The sequence below is a fragment of the Scyliorhinus torazame genome, chromosome 1 (assembly GCF_047496885.1).
Source record: "Scyliorhinus torazame isolate Kashiwa2021f chromosome 1, sScyTor2.1, whole genome shotgun sequence".
NCBI classification, from domain to species: domain Eukaryota; kingdom Metazoa; phylum Chordata; class Chondrichthyes; order Carcharhiniformes; family Scyliorhinidae; genus Scyliorhinus; species Scyliorhinus torazame.
In genome coordinates, this window is record NC_092707.1 from 24,643,233 (window position 1) to 24,661,757 (window position 18,525).

Consider the following 18,525-nt stretch of genomic DNA (forward strand, 5'->3'; position numbering starts at 1 on the left):
AATGGTGATGAAGGAGCCGCGAGGGAGGTTGAGGGGAGAAGGAGCCCACTCTGCTTTGGGAGAAGGGATTCATTGTGCGCTGCTAGGGCTTTTTGGGAAAGATTGCGCAAGGCTGTCAGTCACACCCACTCTGCACTGGCTCGATAGCGTCTGCAATCCACAGTGGAGACTGTATCCGTCCCGCAGTTGTCGATTGTAGCGCCTCCGCAAAGCCTTTGATCAGCAGCTTGTTGGTTACATTGTATCAAACTGCATGTTGCCAGTTTCAGTGGCTGAGTTGCTGCTGCTGTATGCGGACCGGTCGCTGCCCCGCTGACACACATACATGGCTTCGCGGCTCCCCTTGCGAATTTACTACGACCTGCTGTCTCAGCCCTCCAGGGCCGTGCTCATCTTCCTCAGGCGCACCGGAATCCCGCACGTCGAGAAACCCGTGGCCCTCCGGAAGGGTGAGAACATTGATGAGGAATGTTCTGATTATAAGGGACGGGGGTCGTAATCATGCAGCAGTCAGCATACAGATTCCACCCTCTCCTCTCCCAACACCACCCCCACCCCCTCCTGTGCAAAAACTGTTAACGTTAGTTCCACAAAAATGGAGAATTGTGTAAACAATTGCTGTTGGTGAATTTACACAGCGAGTTCAGAGTCCAAATTATTTTCAAGGGTTACAGTAAGGTTGTTAACCCAGATTGATTTTTAAAAATAATTCGAGGGATGTGGGTGTCGCTGGCTAGGCCAGAATGTATTGGATTGGATTTGTTTATTGCCACATGTACCAACGTACAGTTAAAAGTATTGCTCAGAAAGATCATTCCCTACATGAAAAGAAAATACATAGGGCAAACATGAAATGAAATGAAAAGAAAATGGCTTATTGCCACAAGTAGGCTTCAATGAAGTTACTGTGAAAAACCCCTAGTCGCCACATTCCGGCACCTGTTCATGAAGGCTGGTACTGGAATTGAACCGTGTTGCTGGCCTGCCTTGGACGTCTTTAAAAGCCATCCCTTGTTGACCTTAAGATGGTGAGCTGCCTTCTTGAACCGCTGCTGTCATGAAGTGTAGGTACACCCACAGTGCTGTTAGGGAGGCAATTCCAGGATTTTGACCCAGCACCCAGTCATGGTGGTGAGTGACTTGGAGGGGAACTTCCAGGTGGTGGGGTTCCCTTGTGTCTGCTGCTCCTGTCCTTCTAGATAGTTGTGAGTTTGAAAGGTGCTGCCTAAGGAACCTTGGTGAGTTCCTGCGGCACATCTTGTAGATGGTACACACTGATGCCCCTGTGTACTGGTGGAGGGAGTGAATGTTTGTGGAAAGAATGCCAATCAAGCGGGCAGCTTGGTCCTAGTTGGTGTCAAGCTTTTTGAGTGTTGGAGCTGCACTCATCCAGGCAAGTGGAGAGTATTCCATTACGCTCCTGACGTGTGACTTCTAGATTGAGGACAGGTTTTGGTGAGTCAGTAGGTGAGTTACTTGCTGTGGGATTCATAGCCTCTGAACGGCTTTTGTAGCCACAGTATTTATATGGCTAGTCCAGTTTAAGTTTCTGGGCAATGGTAACCCCTAGGATGTTGATAATGGTGAATACCACTTGGAAGAAGCACTGTTCTTTGTTCTATAGGGTTTTGGCCAACGGTGGTATCATGCGGTATAAGCTTAGAGGGCCGAATGGCTGTTTCTGTGCTGAATTAGACTTTGAGGGCCCTTCATGGCTATACTGGCTTCATTGAAAGAGTTATCTGGTCGGTCCACTCTGCTGCTCATCCCCTTTGCAAATTCTTTTTTTTTATTATTATCCAGTTTCTTTTTGAAAGTTCATTTTGAATCTGTTACGACCTCGGTGCAGTGCATTTCTCTTGCTTCGCTTTGAAAGAATGTTGTGGATTATGTAAACCATTTAGTAATTTGCTGCCATCCTGTTAACTGTATTGTTTAACATACGGACGCTTAAATTACATTTTTAAAATGTGGGGCAAATTCCTGGGAGGTGTCTGTCAGTTTTCCTAAAGTTGCAGAATTAAGGAGCGGGATGGGGTGGGGTGAGAGAGGGGAGGAGGCAAAGTTCACTCCAGAGAGCCACTGGTGAAGAGGCAGTGTTTCCTTTGGCTTATATCCATCATATATCTTTTGTTTATTCATAGCTACTTTGATTCCTCATTAACCTTTACTGTTTTATTTGAACAGGTGAACAGAGGAGCCCAGAGTTTACTAAACTCAACCCAATGCAGAAAGTGCCAGTGATCGAGGACAATGGATTTGTTCTGACTGAGAGGTGAACGTTGCCTTTTTTTGTTTTGTTTTTAAATTCTCCTTCCTTTCTTGAATATTTTGTCTTATTGTGATAAACGTCCATACCTCATGATCCAAAGAAAGTTCCTCGTATGTAAGCCTAGACAATGGCTGTTTAACCATGGGGAGCTTCACAGCCATGCCCAACAAGCTCTCTGACGATACCCACCCTCTGGTTCGTGTCTGATTGTCCACCACACTGAAGTGGTTACTTGTAAGCACCGTAGGAGCTTTTGCTACGTTAAAGGTGCTATATAAATACTAGTTGTTATTGTTGGTGCACATGGCAACTATTATGGCAACTATTATAATAATCTTTATTATTGTCACAAGTAGACTTACATTAACACTGCAATGAAGTTATTGTGAAAATCCCCTAGTCGCCACATTCCGGTGACTGTTCGGGTACACAGAGGGAGAATTCAGAATGCGCAATTCACCTAGCAGCACGTCTTTCGGGACTTGTGGGAGGAAACTGGAGCACCCGGAGGAAACCCACGCAGACATGGGGAGAATGTGCAGACTCCACAGAGAGAGTGCCCCAAGCTGGGAATCGAACCTAGGACCCCGGAGCTGTGAAGCAACAGTGCTTACCCACTGTGCTATATGTCTTATTGCCATGTGAAACAGTGAGCCTTGGACTTAGAACACTCAGTGCTACAACTTGCAGGAGATGCTAATTAATGTAAGCATTTTAGTTTAAAGTAAGTGATATCAAACTTTGTTTTCTTTTTTTTTAAATCTGATGATTGAAGGTGGGTGAAAGAATCTGGAAATCCCTGGATTAACATTTTCCAAAGGAGACAATACAGCGGGTCTCAATCTCAATTTGAACATAGGAAACGCAAGAAGTTGTAGAACAGTGTATCTCTGGGAAAGAACGTCTCGTTCTTGTCCCACTCTCTTTGATATGATACAAAACATAATCCTATCCGTAGAATTCTTTTCTTTTCTTGCGTAGGAGCGACTGGAGCTACATTAAGCGATTTGAGTTGGAGTAGTTCAAGAATGTCCCATGATCCTTAGTGATAAAATGATAAGACATGAAAATGAAATGAAAATCGCTTATTGTCACAAGTAGGCTTCAAATGAAATTACTGTGAAAAGCTCCTAGTCGCCACATTCCAGCACCTGTTCTGGGAGGCTGGTACGGGAATTGAACCGTGCTGCTGGCCCGCTTTCAAAGCCAGCGATTTAGCCCTGTGCTAAAACAGCCCCTGCTGGCAGTTGGCAATAAAAGCAGAACTTGCTGGCAATGAACAGCAGGAATTAGACCTAATGGGCATCTAATGGTTTTGAAATATCTAAGCAAAGTTTGATGAGCAGGAGGGCACCAACGCTTGGTTTGCTTCATGGTGAGATTGCAAATGAATGACTGCACATCATGAATCTGCAGGTCATCGTTAGTAAGATCGATCAAAGCAATCGCAAATGGAGAAAATGCTTATATATTTTGTTTTACTGCTCTTATCAATTTTGTTTGCAGTGTTGCTATCCTGAAGTACCTGGCAACAAAGTACAATGTCCCTCAGTACTGGTACCCTGAAGATACGATGCAAAGGGCAAAGGTGGATGAGTACATGGCATGGCAGCATGCCAATGTGAGGTATCACGCAGCTAAAGTCTTTATCACAGAGGTAGGTAGTAAAGAATCCTCCAGGCAGTGTACTTTCTGGAACACTGAGTTGAAGTTCATTAGCTTTAATGCTGTGGGTTACCTGCACCACATGGACTCAGCAGTTCAGAAAGGCAGCTCCCCACCATTTTCTCAAGGCCAGTTAGGGATGGGCAATAAATGATAATCATAATAATCACTTATTGTCACAAGTAGGCTTCAATGAACTTACTGTGAAAAGCCCCTAGTCGCCACATTCCGGCGCCTGTTCGGGAATGGAACCCATGCTGCTGGCCTTGTTCTGCGTTACAAGCCAGCTGTTTAGACCACTGTGCTAAACCAGCCCCTATGCTGACCATTTTCTCAAGGCCAGTTAGGGATGGGCAATAAATGATAATAATCGCCTATTGTCACAAGTAGGCTTCAATGAAGTTATAAATGCTGGCCAGCCAGCGACCCTCACATCCCATGAACAAGTTTCTGTCTGTGCGGAGTCTGCACGTTCTCTCCGTGTCTGCGTGGGTTTCCTCCCACAAGTCCCGAAAGACGTGCTGTTAGGTAATTTGGACTTTCTGAATTCTCCCTCAGTGTACCCGAACAGGCGCCAGAATGTGGCGACGAGGGACTTTTCACAATAACTTCATAGCAGTATTAATGTAAACCTACTTGTGACAATAAAGATTATTATTATTATTACTGAGAAGTGTGCAGTGAGTGCCATGAATTTCTGTGCACATCATGTGAAGTATGATTTGCTGCCTGGATCTTGTCATTTCACATCGACAGCAATGGCCCATGGTAGCACAGTGGGTAGCAATATTGCTTCACAGCTCCAGGGTCCCATGTTCAATTCCCAGCTTGCGTCACTGTCTGTGCGGAGTCTGCACGTTCTTCCTGTGTCTGCGTGGGTTTCTTCCCACAGTACAAAGGTGTGTAGGTTATGTGGATTAGCCATTCTAAATTGCCCTTAGTGTCCAAAAAGGTTAGGTGGGGTTGCGGGGATAGAGTGTTGGCGTGGGCTTAAGTAGGATGCTCTTTCCAAGAGCCGGTGCAGACTCAATGGGCCAAATGGCCTCCTTCTGCACTGTAAATTCTATGTCTATAATTCTATAACAGTATAAAGGCAGAAAATAGCAGTCCGGGAGTTAACTGATTTGATTTATTATTATCACATGTGTTAGTATACAGTGAAATGTATTGTTTCTTGCATACTATACAGACAATGCACACCGTACATAGGGAAGGAAGGAGAGTCATAGCTAGGCTGTAGAGAAAAGATCAACTTAATACGAGGTAGGTCCATTCAAAAGCCTGATGGCAGTAGGGAAGAAGCTGTTCTTGAGTCGGTTGGTACGTGACCTCAAACCTTTGTATCTTTTTCCTGACGGAAGAAGGTGGAAGAGAGTATGTCCGGGGTGCGTGGGGTCCCACCTTCCCCAGAAAGAGCCCCAGTTATCCAGAAATCTGAATCCCTCCCACCTGCACCATCCCTGTAGCCACGTGTTTAAATGCTCTCTCTCCCTATTCCTCATCTCACTATCATGTGGCACGGGCAACAACCCAGAGATAACAACTCTGTTTGTTCTAGTTCTGAGCTTCCATCCTAGCTCCCTGAAAGCCTGCCTGACATCCTTGTCCCCTTTCCTACCTATGTCGTTAGTGCCAATGTGGACCACGACTTGGGGCTGCTCCCCCTCCCCCCTAAGGACCCGGAAAACACGATCCGAGACATCACGTACCCTTGCACCTGGGAGGCAACATACCAAACGTGAGTCTCTCACGCTCCCACAAAATCTCCTATCTGTGCCCCTGACTATAGAGTCCCAAATTACTAATGCTCTGCTCCTCTCCCCCCTTCCCTTCTGAGCAACAGGGACAGACTCCGTGCCAGAGGCCCGTACCCCATGGTTTACCCCTGGTAAGTCCCCCCCCCCCCCCCCCCCCCCCCCCCCACAAGTATCCAAAGCGGTATACTTGTTTCTCAGGAGAACGACCGCAGGGGATCCCTGCACTGACTGCTTTTTCCCCAGTCCCTCTTACAGTTACCCACCTATCTCCAATCTTTGGTGTAACTAATTCCCTGAAGCTGCTATCTATGACCCCTTCTGCCTCCCGAATGATCCGAAGTTCTTCCAACTCCTGCTCCAGTTCCCTAACTCGGTCTTGGAGGAGCTGGAGATGGCAGCACTTCCTGCAGGTAAAATCAGCAGGGACACTAACTGCATCCCTCACCTCAAACATCCTGCAGGAGGAACATTGCACTCCCTTCCCTGCCATTCCTCTAACTTTCTACCAAGATCTGGCTAACAACTAAATTAAATTTTTTATAAAAAATAATAATAATATAATAAAATATGGTACTTACCTCAGACCAATGGGTTTTATTATTAGGTTAGAGGAGGAGGGTGGGTGGGAGACACTACACGTGTAGTGTCTCGGGTTTCCTCTCCACCAGAATTTATTGGTGCGGGTCTTCCCAGACGTCCGCGGGTCGACTTCCTGTACCCGCCTAAAACACTAATTTTAAAAAAAAATTCTCAGCTCCTGCTGAAATTGACTAACCAGCCAGCTCCACTCCCGCCGAAATCGACTGGCCTGCCCCTGCAAAGACAAGTGGACAGGACAAGGACAGACTTACCTCCCAGCAGCCACTTCCGCACTGCTCCCGCTGAAACTGACTCACCAGCTGTTCTCCCGGCGAAATCGACTGGCCTGCCCCTGCAAAGACAAGTGCTTTTAAAGGACAGACTTACCTCCCAGCAGCCACTTCCGCACTGCTCCCGCTGAAACTGACTCACCAGCTGTTCTCCCGCCGAAATCGACTGGCCTGCCCCTGCAAAGACAAGTGCTTTTAAAGGACAGACTTACCTCCCAGCAGCCACTTCCGCACTGCTCCCGCTGAAACTGACTCACCAGCTGTTCTCCCGCCGAAATCGACTGGCCTGCCCCTGCAAAGACAAGTGCTTTTAAAGGACAGACTTACCTCCCAGCAGCCACTTCCGCACTGCTCCTGCTGAAACTGACTCACCAGCTATTCTCCCGCCGAAATCGACTGGCCTGCCCCTGCAAAGACAAGTGCTTTTAAAGGACAGACTTACCTCCCAGCAGCCACTTCTGCACTGCTCCCGCTGAAACTGACTCACCAGCTGTTCTCCCGCCGAAATCGACTGGCCTGCCCCTGCAAAGACAAGTGCTTTTAAAGGACAGACTTACCTCCCAGCAGCCACTTCCGCACTGCTCCTGCTACAACTGACTCACCAGCTGTTCTCCCGCCGAAATCGACTGGCCTGCCCCTGCAAAGACAAGTGCTTTTAAAGGACAGACTTACCTCCCAGCAGCCACTTCCGCACTGCTCCCGCTGAAACTGACTCACCAGCTGTTCTCCCGCCGAAATCGACTGGCCTGTCCCTGCAAAGACAAGTGCTTTTAAAGGACAGACTTACCTCCCAGCAGCCACTTCCGCACTGCTCCCGCTGAAACTGACTCACCAGCTGTTCTCCCGCCGAAATCGACTGGCCTGCCCCTGCAAAGACAAGTGCTTTTAAAGGACAGACTTACCTCCCAGCAGCCAGTTCCACACTGCTCCCGCTGAAACTGACTCACCAGCTGTTCTCCTGCCGAAATCGACATACCAGGCAACATTCTGGTAAATCTCTTCTGCACCCTCTCTAAAGCCTCCACATCCTTCTGGTAGTGTGGCGACCAGAATTGAACACTATACTCCAAGTGTGGCCTAACTAAGGTTCTATACAGCTACAACATGACTTGCCAATTCTTATACTCAATGCCCCGGCCAATGAAGGCAAGCATGCCGTATGCCTTCTTGACTACCTTCTCCACCTGTGTTGCCCCTTTCAGTGACCTGTGGACCTGTACTCCTAGATCTCTTTGACTGTCAATACTCTTGAGGGTTCTACCATTCACTGTATATTCCCTACCTGCATTAGACCTTCCAAAATGCATTACCTCACATTTGTCCGGATTAAACTCCATCTGCCATCTCTCCGCCCAAGTCTCCAAACAATCTAAATCCTGCTGTATCCTCTGACAGTCCTCATCGCTATCCGCAATTCCACCAACCTTTGTGTCGTCTGCAAACTTACTAATCAGACCAGTTACATTTTCCTCCAAATCATTTATATATACTACAAACAGCAAAGGTCCCAGCACTGATCCCTGTGGAACACCACTGGTCACAGCCCTCCAATTAGAAAAGCATCCTTCCATTGCTACTCTCTGCCTTCTATGACCTAGCCAGTTCTGTATCCACTTTGCCAGCTCACCCCTGATCCCGTGTGACTTCACCTTTTGTACTAGTCTACCATGAGGGACCTTGTCAAAGGCCTTACTAAAGTCCATATAGACAACATCCACTGCCCTACCCGCATCAATCATCTTAGTGACCTCCTCGAAAAACTCTATCAAGTTAGTGAGTCACGACCTCCCCTTCACAAAACCATGCTGCCTCTCTCTAATACGTCCATTTGCTTCCAAATGGGAGTAGATCCTGTCTCGAAGAATTCTCTCCAGTAATTTCCCTACCACTGAAGTAAGGCTCACCGGCCTGTAGTTCCCTGGATTATCCTTGGTACCCTTCTTAAACAGAGGAACAACATTGGCTATTCTCCAGTCCTCCGGGACATCACCTGAACACCACTATGTCTCATCATTATTTGAAATCCGACAAGATCATTTGCTCAAAGTGTAAGAGAAAATAAATTCAGATAAGGAAGTAACATAATAAATTAATATTGTGAGCTGAGCGTGCATTGTCTCAACACCTCATATACTCCTCTTGTTAAAATAGTCTGCACCAGCCCTTCACCAATGCCATGCTCGAGTCAGATGGCATGACGATGGCCTCGGGCGATGCGCTTTTGTCATAAGAGGAAATGTTCCTCACTGAATTGTCAGAATCTGGAACTCATCACCTAAAAAGGTGGTGGAAGAGGTTTCCATATTTTTTAATGGGGTTTGGACAGGTATCTGCAGGTGAGGAACTTGCAGGATTAAGGACAAAACGAGGTATAGCTAGGTATAACTGCTCTTCCAAAGAGCTTCCAAGCATGGGCTTGATGGACTGAGTCCTGCGTTGAAAGTTTTAATGACTCTATGCTTCTATGATTGGGGAACTGGTACAGTATTTTGGTGCATCACTCGTTTATTTCTGCAATATATCCATGCAGGCTCTGATACCTCGGATGACAGGCCAGCCGGTTGATAAGGAGAAGCTGACCAAAGCTCTGTCTGAATTGAATGGAACCTTGGATATATTGGAATCTATGTTTCTGAAGCAACAACCTTTCCTCTGTGGCGATGAGATTACACTGGCAGACTTGTTGGCCATCTGTGAACTAATGCAGGTTTGATGTTCAAATGCCTTGCTCAAAATTGCCAATTGCTCAAAACCCGATTGCTCAAAATTGGCATTGGGTAGGCTGACATTGACAGGACAAAACAAAATATGCATTCTGGAGGGGAAAATGGCCAAAATGTGAGAGATGAAGGGAAAATTTCTACCTTTATCACATGGTATTAATACATATTCACAGTCCAAGTTGAGAGAGCTTCCAAATAATCCAACTTCCAAGTTGTGAATTTAAGCACAAGTTTGTCATCTACACCTCTTACCGTTAAACCTAGAACTCTGAAGCAAAGCAGCCTCTGAATGCCAGTTCCTGCAATGGATCACCAGGCACAATGTTCTGCCGTGTGTTAGCTACAGTATTTTAGATGTGCCGATACTACCATGCTGTACCAGTATTGACCAGCCCTGTCAATACCAGAAATGTTGGAGAATGAAAGGTTTAGTGAGAGGGAATAACTGAGGGAGATCAACATTAGTAGAAAAATGGTGCTGGGAAAATTGATGGGATAGAAGGCGGATAAATCCCCACGGCCTGAGAATTTGCATCCCAGAGTGCTTAAGGGGGTGGCTCAGGAAATAGTGGATGCATTGGTGGTCATCTTACCATAAGACCATAAGACATAGGAGCGGAAGTAAGGCCATTCGGCCCATCGAGTCCACTCCACCATTCAATCATGGCTGATTTCAACTCCATTTACCCGCCCTCTCTCCATAGCCCTTAATTCCTCGAGAAATCAAGAATTTATCAACGTCTGTCTTAAAGACACTCAACGTCCCGGCCTCCACCGCCCTCTGTGGCAATGAATTCCACATACCCACCACCCTCTGGCTGAAGAAATTTCTCCTCATCTCTGTTCTAAAGTGACTCCCTTTTATTCTAAGACTGTGCCCCCGGGTCCTAGTCTCCCCTGCTAATGGAAACAACTTCCCTACATCCACCCTATCTAAGTCATTCATTATCTTGTAAGTTTCTATTAGATCTCCCCTCAACCTCCTAAACTCCAATGAATATAATCCCAGGATCCTCAGACGTTCATCGTATGTTAGGCCTACCATTCCTGGGATCATCCGTGTGAATCTCCGCTGGACCCGCTCCAGTGCCAGCATGTCCTTCCTGAGGTGTGGGGCCCAAAATTGCTCACAGTATTCTAAATGGGGCCTAACTAATGCTTTATAAAGCTTCAGAAGTACATCCCTGCTTTTATATTCCAAGCCTCTTGAGATGAATGACAATATTGCATTGGCTTTCTTAATTACGGACTCAACCTGCAAGTTTACCTTTAGAGAATCCTGGACTAGGACTCCCAAGTCCCTTTGCACTTCAGCATTATGAATTTTGTCACCATTTAGAAAATAGTCCATGCCTCTATTCTTTTTTCCAAAGTGCAAGACCTCGCACTTGCCCACGTTGAATTTCATCAGCCATTTCTTGGTCCACTCTCCTAAACTGTCTAAATCTTTCTGCAGCCTCCCCACCTCCTCCATACTACCTGCCCCTCCACCTATCTTTGTATCATCGGCAAACTTAGCCAGAATGCCCCCAGTCCCGTCATCTAGATCGTTAATATATAAAGAGAACAGCTGTGGCCCCAACACTGAACCCTGCGGGACACCACTCGTCACCGGTTGCCATTCCGAAAAAGAACCTTTTATCCCAAATCTCTGCCTTCTGCCTGACAGCCAATCGTCAATCCATGTTAGTACCTTGCCTCGTATACCATGGGCCCTTATTTTACTCAGCAGTCTCCCATGAGGCACCTTATCAAAGGCCTTTTGGAAGTCAAGATAGATAACATCCATTGGCTCTCCTTGGTCTAACCTATTTGTTATCTCTTCAAAGAACTCTAACAGGTTTGTCAGGCACGACCTCCCCTTACTAAATCCATGCTGACTTGTCCTAATCCGACCCTGCACTTCCAAGAATTTAGAAATCTCATCCTTAACAATGGATTCTAGAATCTTGGCAACAACCGAGATTAGGCTAATTGGCCTATAATTTTCCATCTTTTTCCTTGTTCCCTTCTTGAACAGGGGGGTTACAACAGCGATTTTCCAATCCTCTGGGACTTTCCCTGACCCAGTGACTTTTGAAAGATCATAACTAACGCCTCCACTATTTCTTCAGCTATCTCCTTTAGAACTCTAGGATGTAGCCCATCTGGGCCCGGAGATTTATCAATTTTAGACCTCTTAGTTTCTCTAGCACTTTCTCCTTTGTGATGGCTACCATATTCAACTCTGCCCCCTGACTCTCTGGAATTGTTGGGATATTACTCATGTCTTCTCCTGTGAAGACTGACGCAAAGTACTTATTTAGTTCCTCAGCTATTTCCTTGTCTCCCATCACTAGATTGCCAGCATCATTTTGGAGCGGCCCAATGTCAACTTTTGCCTCCCGTTTGTTTTTAATGTATTTAAAGAAACTTTTACTATCATTCCTAATGTTACTGGCTAGCCTACCTTCATATTTGATCCTCTCTTTCCTTATTTCCAGGATTCTATAGACTCTGGAGCTGTCCCTGCAGATTGGAGGGTAGCTCACGTCACTCTAATATTCAAAAAGGGAGGTAGAGAGAGAGCAGGGCATTATAACCAGCAAGCCACTACATTGGTAGTGGGGAAAATGCTTGAATCCATTATCAAGGACTTTTTAGCGGAACATTTAGAAAGCAGTGGCAGGATCAGTCAGAGTCAGCATTTATGAAGGGAAAATCATGCTTGACAAATCTGTTGGAATTCTTTGAAGATGTAACTAGTGCAGTTGACAAGGGGGAGCCAGTCGATGTGATATATTTGGACTTTCAGCTGCCACACGGCGCTGAGGATCCGGGTTTGATCCCGGCCCCGGGTCACTCTCCGTGTGGAGTTTGCACATTCTCCCCATGTCTGCGTGGGTCTCACCCCCTCAACCCCAAAAAAGATGTGTCGGGGAGGTTGACTGGTTATACTACATTGCCCTTTAATTGGAAGAAAATAATTGGCTACTCCAATTATTCACATGTAGTCAATGTAATTGATCATGCCGTAAGCATGGTTCTAGACTGTCATCTGTTTACCCGATGCTAATTGACCTCTAAATTGGACTTCAAAGTTTGTCCAAATTGAACATAAGTGACAGTAATAATTGCCAAATAAAATGCCACTTGGGGGAAGAGAAATTATTGCACAAGAATAAAGTTCACAAAGTTTCGGCTTCATTCCTTAAAAACATTTTCCTTAAGTACAGTGAGCCTTGACTTAGAATGAGTTGGGCCAACATTGACAGCAGTTCTTGGATCGCAACTATTTTAGTAAAGAAAGCCCATTGCCATGGAGGAATGCGATGGAACAGAAAGCAAGGTGGCCCTTCCCTACACACCAAGAGCTGACAGAAATGGCACAGGTAGTTACAGGTGGGCTTGTGCACCTGCAGAAACAGGATAGAGAAAGGGGTAGTCTTTTTAAAAAGACGAGGCTGTTCAGGGAATCAGTTTATTAGAGCGGGAAGAAAAAGAAGAATCTTACTGGCTCCTGGTTGTTCTTTGCAAGTAAACTTTGTTAAGTCAGCCTCCTTTTAGTACTTTACAAGGCAGACTTCATCCATGCAGCGACGCAACCTCACAGCACCAGGGACCTGGTTCGATTCCGGCCTTGGATAACTGAGTTTGTGCTTTCTCTCCACGGAGCGTGGGTTTCCTCCGAATGCTCTGGTTTCCTCCCGCAGTCCAAAGAGTTGCAAGCTAGGTGCCTTAGTTGTGCTAAAATTGCCCCTCAAGTGCCAAAAATGTGCAGATTAGGTGGGATGGGGTCATGGGGATAGGGTGCTCTTTCACGGGGTAGGTGCAGACCTGATGGGCCAAATGGCCTCCTCTGGAATGTAAGAATGCTAATATGGTTCTTTGTGCCCACAATCACAGAACTATGACAGTGCAGAAACAGGCCATTCAGCCCACTATATCTGCATCCATAGTCAACATAAGGAAGTTTAGGAATTATTGAACTGAAAATATTCTGGATACGTGTGTAAGGATATCTGTTCACCCTTTTATTTTTGATGGCAGTCTGAGATGAGTTTTGACCAACTCACAGGTTATCTTGCACAAGTGACTACAGAATAAAAAGCTAAAAGCAGCAAATCCACCATATCATTCCTTCTTTAACCTTTCATTAAGCAGAGGTTGTGGGCGGGAATAAAATCTAACCTGGGTTTCACCACTCGCAATCAACAGCAGAGGGGACGGTTGTCACACAGTGCTGCCCACAAGTAATTATGAAAAATGTATACATTTTTAATACCATGAAAATTGAGGTTTAATTCAGAAAGTGTCACGATGAAATATGTTAATCCTTGCCGCAGTAGGAACAGTTCTTAAATTAGAACTGAATCAATGACTTGGCTGTGGCTTTTGCTTCATGCCTTTCCCCAGCGATGTACTTTGGACCCAAAATCAAGTCTTTTTGCTCTTGTAAGAAAACGACTGAAAACATAACATTGGGAATAATTTACGTCTTTTGTTTTTAAAAAAATATTTAGCCACTTGGAGCAGATCGTGACATACTGAAAGATCGTCCAACATTAAATGCCTGGCGGACCAGGGTTCAATCGGCATTAGGGAAAACATTTGATGACGTGCATTCTTTCCTATATCAACTGAGAAATAAAGCCAGACTTTAAAGAAAAAAGTCAAACCACCTGGATATTCAGTAAATTTCATTGGGAGTTACTATACACTTGTTAATCAAATTCACTCTTGTACGTACTAGTTAATGATTCACTAACATTAATAGCCAAACAAGTAACTAATTACAACAAACCATCCAATCTGGAGGTCAAATGTTACCACGGTAAAACTGTATCCGAAACTAACTATGGAGTGATGTTGGAAGCAGTCGTAACCTCGCAGATGTAATCGCTGTTGCAACAAGGTGCCTCAATAAATAAGATTTTAGTTGTTTAAAATCTGGTCTTGTACTATTTCCATTCCAGGCACGCGTCAGTGCTGGACCAGCATTTTCCAAGGGGCATCTTATTGTGGATTATTAACAATGTTTTGTATTATCAGTCTGAAGGTTTCTCTGAATTCCTTGTCTATGTTAAGTGTTTTTAAAAATGGGCAGATGAGGCTGGAGAAATATCACTGCTTTCTCAGTACATGGTGTACAAGACAATTACTTTCTGAATCTTTTACAGAGAGCAGGCATAAGCAGACTTTTTAAGCTCCGGCATGTTTTTGATCCAAACACACCGCTATGCACAAATAAAATTATCTTTTGCAAAGTGGACAGTGCCATTTAGCTAGAGGTTGGGAGAGCTAAGGGTTTGGGACCTCCAATAGGACAAAAGGGCACTTTGGGCTCACCAAGCAATAAGCTGGGGACAGTTTGGAAACCAAAATAAAATTGTCCTAAGCTTCCTAATTTTTGTCCAGGTGGGATAAACGTGCATTAATCCTGCAAGCCAAGTCATTGTCTGGAATCAGACGGGAAAAGTTCTGTCCATGTATAGTTTCATGAAGTTTGTTACCAGCAGTAAGGTTTAACCACAGTCACAAGATTATCATCCCATCCTGTGCTATGTGGTAACTCCAGGATGCTTCCCATGTGCTGGATAACCATTTGTGCAGCAACTTGAGCTCCAGTGTGTGGCATTTGAACAGCAAGTAGCATCACTAGTACGTTGACAAAGCCCACCCAGGCTCGAAACGTTAGCTCCTCTCCACAGATGCTGTCAGACCTGCCGAAACTGTCCAGCATGTTCTGTTTTTGTTTCAGATTCCAGCATCCACAGTAATTTGCTTTTATTACGAGAGTGCTACGTGGATAGCATGTTTAAATGCAAGGAGAGCCCGAAGGGGTGACCACCAGAGTATCAGAAATGAACAGGCAGGTTAAATCAGGCATCCCCCCCCCTCCCCCCCCGAGTCTCCCAACCAGTATTCAGTTTTGAATATTGATCAAGTGTTGGTTCATCGGGGGAGTGCAGCCAGAGCCAAGCCAATGGCACGACCGCAGCTTACAAGGGGCACAAAGAAGTCTGGAAGAATGATCGCTGATTCAATTGTTGGTCGGAAATAGATAGGCATTTGTGGCCACAGCCATGAGGACGGTGTGTTGCCTCCCTGATGCCAGAGTTAAGAATGTCACTTGAGTGGCTGCAGAGCACTCTGAAGGGGGAGGGATAATCACCAGTCGTGATCCACATCAGTGACAATGATGTAGGTACAAAGAGGATGTGGTCTTGCAGTCTGAATTTAGGGAGCTCGGTAGAAAATTAGCAAGTAAGGCCTCAAAAAGCATCTTTGGATTACTCCCAGTATGACACAAGTGAGTATGGAAATAGGAAGATTACACAGATGAATGCTTGGCTGGAAAAATGGTATAAGGAGGGATTCAGATTTGTGAAACTTAGGGCCATCTCTGTAGATGACACCTGTATAGGCTGGATGGCTTTCGCCAGGACAGAATTCCTTGTGCATTTTGAGAGTGCAGTTAGGACCGGTTTAAATTAACTCGGCGGGGATGTGGGAACCAGGAGATAATATCAGAGAGAATTAATAAGGGTCACAGAATACTTAGAGTGATAGATAGCACTAAACTAGAGAATTGGGTGGCCGGTAGCAATGTTGCATCACAGCACCAGGTCCTAGGTTTGATTCCTGGCTTGGGTCACTGTCTGTGCAGTCTGCACGTTCTTCCTGTTTCTGCGTGGGTTTCCTCCCACAAGTCCAGAAAGATGTGCTTGTGAGGTGAATTGGACATTTTGAATTCTCCCTCTGTGTACCCAAACAGGCGCCAAAGTATGGCAACTTGGGGATTTTCCCAGTAACTTAATTTCTTGTGACACCTATTAAGATTATTATAATAAGTTAATTGGTTGGGTTGAAGTTAAGGAGACAAAATCAGGGTTACTCTGCATGTATGTGAATGCATGAAGTATAAGATTGGTGAGTCACAGACACAGATTGCCATATAGAAATCTAATGCTGTGGCTCTTATAGAAACCTGGTTCAAGGAACATAGAACATAGAACACTACAGCGCAGTACAGGCCCTTCAGCCCTCGATGTTGCGCCGACCTGTGAAACCACTCTAAAGCCCATCTACACTATTCCCTTATCGTCTATATGTCTATCCAATGACCATTTGAATACCCTTAGTCTTGGCGAGTCCACTACTGTTTCAGGCAGGGCATTCCGTGCCCTTACTACTCTCTGAGTAAAGAACCTACCTCTGACGTCTGTCTTATATCTATCTCCCCTCAATTTAAAGCTATGTCCCCTCGTGCTAGACATCACCATCCGAGGAAAAAGGCTCTCGCTGTCCACCCTATCCAATCCTCTGATCATCTTGTATGCCTCAATTAAGTCACCTCTTAACCTTCTTCTCTCTAACGAAAACAGCCTCCAGTCCCTCAGCCTTTCCTCATAAGATCTTCCCTCCATACCAGGCAATATTCTGGTAAATCTCCTCTGCACCCTTTCCAATGCTTCCACATCCTTCCTATAATGCGGCGACCAGAATTGCACGCAATACTCTAAATGCGGCCGCAGAAGGACAGGGCTGGGTGTTAAATATCTGTCGATACAAAGTGTTCAGGAAGGAAGAAAAAGGGAAGGAAGCAAAGGAAAGGGGTAACCGTATTGATGGAGTGCATTGCAGTACTGGACAAAAATGACCACGAGGGATCAAGGACAAAATCTACTTTTGGCTAGAACTCAATAACAAAAATTGTATTGGCCAGTGTACTCTGTAGGCCATCAGCTAGTGGGAAGGAGGTGGAGGAACAAATTTGCAAATAAATTACAGAAAGGTGTAAAAATCAGACAGTTCTTGTAATAGGGGACTTTTTAATTATCCAAGTATAATCTGGGATAAAAGTAGTGTAAAGGGCAAGAGTTCTTCAATTCACTTCATTTTTTTCCAGTCCAATGAGGAAGGAGACTGCTAGACCTGGTTCTTGGGAATTAGGCGGGCCAAGTAGATTAAGTGTCAGTAGAAGAACATTTAGGGGACAGTGATCACTATAATCATAAGTTTTAGGCTAATTCTAGATAAGGACAAAGAACAGACCAGAGGTAAAAACAATTAGCAGGGGGAAAGCCAACTTCAAGGGGATAAGAACGGATCCGAATCAAATAAATTGGAGTCAAAAATTGGCAGGAGAAACAAAGGCTGATCAATGGGCTACCTTCAAAGAGTTGATGATTTGGGCATAGCAAAGCTATAATCCCTCAATAGGGCAAACAAATCCAGAGCTTCCTGGATGAAAACAATCAAAATTAAAGAAGTACTCACAACAGGTGTCATGTAGAAAATACAGTTGAAAACCAAGTTGAACACAGAAGGTGCCGAGAAGACCATAAGACGTAGGAGCAGATTTAGGCCATTCAGCCCATCAGGTATGCTCTGCCGTTCAATCAGGGCTGATATGTTTCTTATCCCCATTCTCCTAATTAAGAACCTATCTATCTCTGTCTTAAAGACACAGTGATTTGGCCTCCACAGCCAATTTGGCCTCCACAGCCTTCAACGGCAATGAGTTCCACAGATTCACCACACTCTAGCTGAAGAAATTTATTTTCATCGCAATTTCAAAGGATCTTCCCTTCAGTCTGAGGCTGTGGCCTCAGATTCTGGTTTTTCCTACCAGTGGACACATCCTCTCCCGTCTACTCTATCTAGGCCTCACCGTATCCTGTAAGTTTCAATAAGCTGCCCCCCCCCACCCTCATCCTTCTAAACTCCAATGAGTATCCAGCAGAGGGCAGTAGAGCGGAGCTGCTGATTGGCGGTTGTGGGGAAAATTTGCAACAGTGCATTGCGGTCACTGAATCCAGAAAGTGTACCTGAACAAGACGCCCTAGGTGTTCAAGTGAAGGCAAGCATCCAGCAGAGGGCAGTAGAGCGGAGCTGCTGATTGGCTGTGCGGGGAAAATTTGCATCAATACATTGCGGTCACTACATCCAGAAACTACCTGAGCAAGACACCCTAGGTGTTCAAGTGAAGGCAAGCATCCAGCAGAGGGCAGTAGAGCAGAGATGCTGATTGGCTGTTGCGGGGGAAACATTGCATCAGTGCATTGCAGTCACTGCATCCAGAAGGTGTACCTGAGCAAGACACCTTAGGTGTTCAAGTGAAGGCAAGCATCCAGCAGAGGGCAGTAGAGCAGAGCTGCTGATTGGCTGTTGCGGGGAAAATTTGCATCAGTGCATTGCGGTCACCGTATCTTGAAGGTTGTTTGTGGAGGATCTGTTGTCAAGTGACAGTTAAA

The 18,525-nt window shown here is 45.4% G+C and overlaps 1 protein-coding gene across 1 annotated transcript; it reads left to right on the forward strand.

Moving 5' to 3' along the window:
• Positions 1-200: 200 nt before the first annotated feature.
• On the forward strand, positions 201-14,214 carry gstt2 (glutathione S-transferase theta 2). Its single transcript, XM_072475526.1, has 5 exons — positions 201-449; positions 2,188-2,275; positions 3,779-3,929; positions 9,094-9,270; positions 13,789-14,214. Exons 1-5 carry the CDS (start codon positions 326-328, stop codon positions 13,927-13,929), a joined length of 681 nt encoding a protein of 226 aa, XP_072331627.1. The 5' UTR covers positions 201-325; the 3' UTR covers positions 13,930-14,214.
• Positions 14,215-18,525: the final 4,311 nt, after the last annotated feature.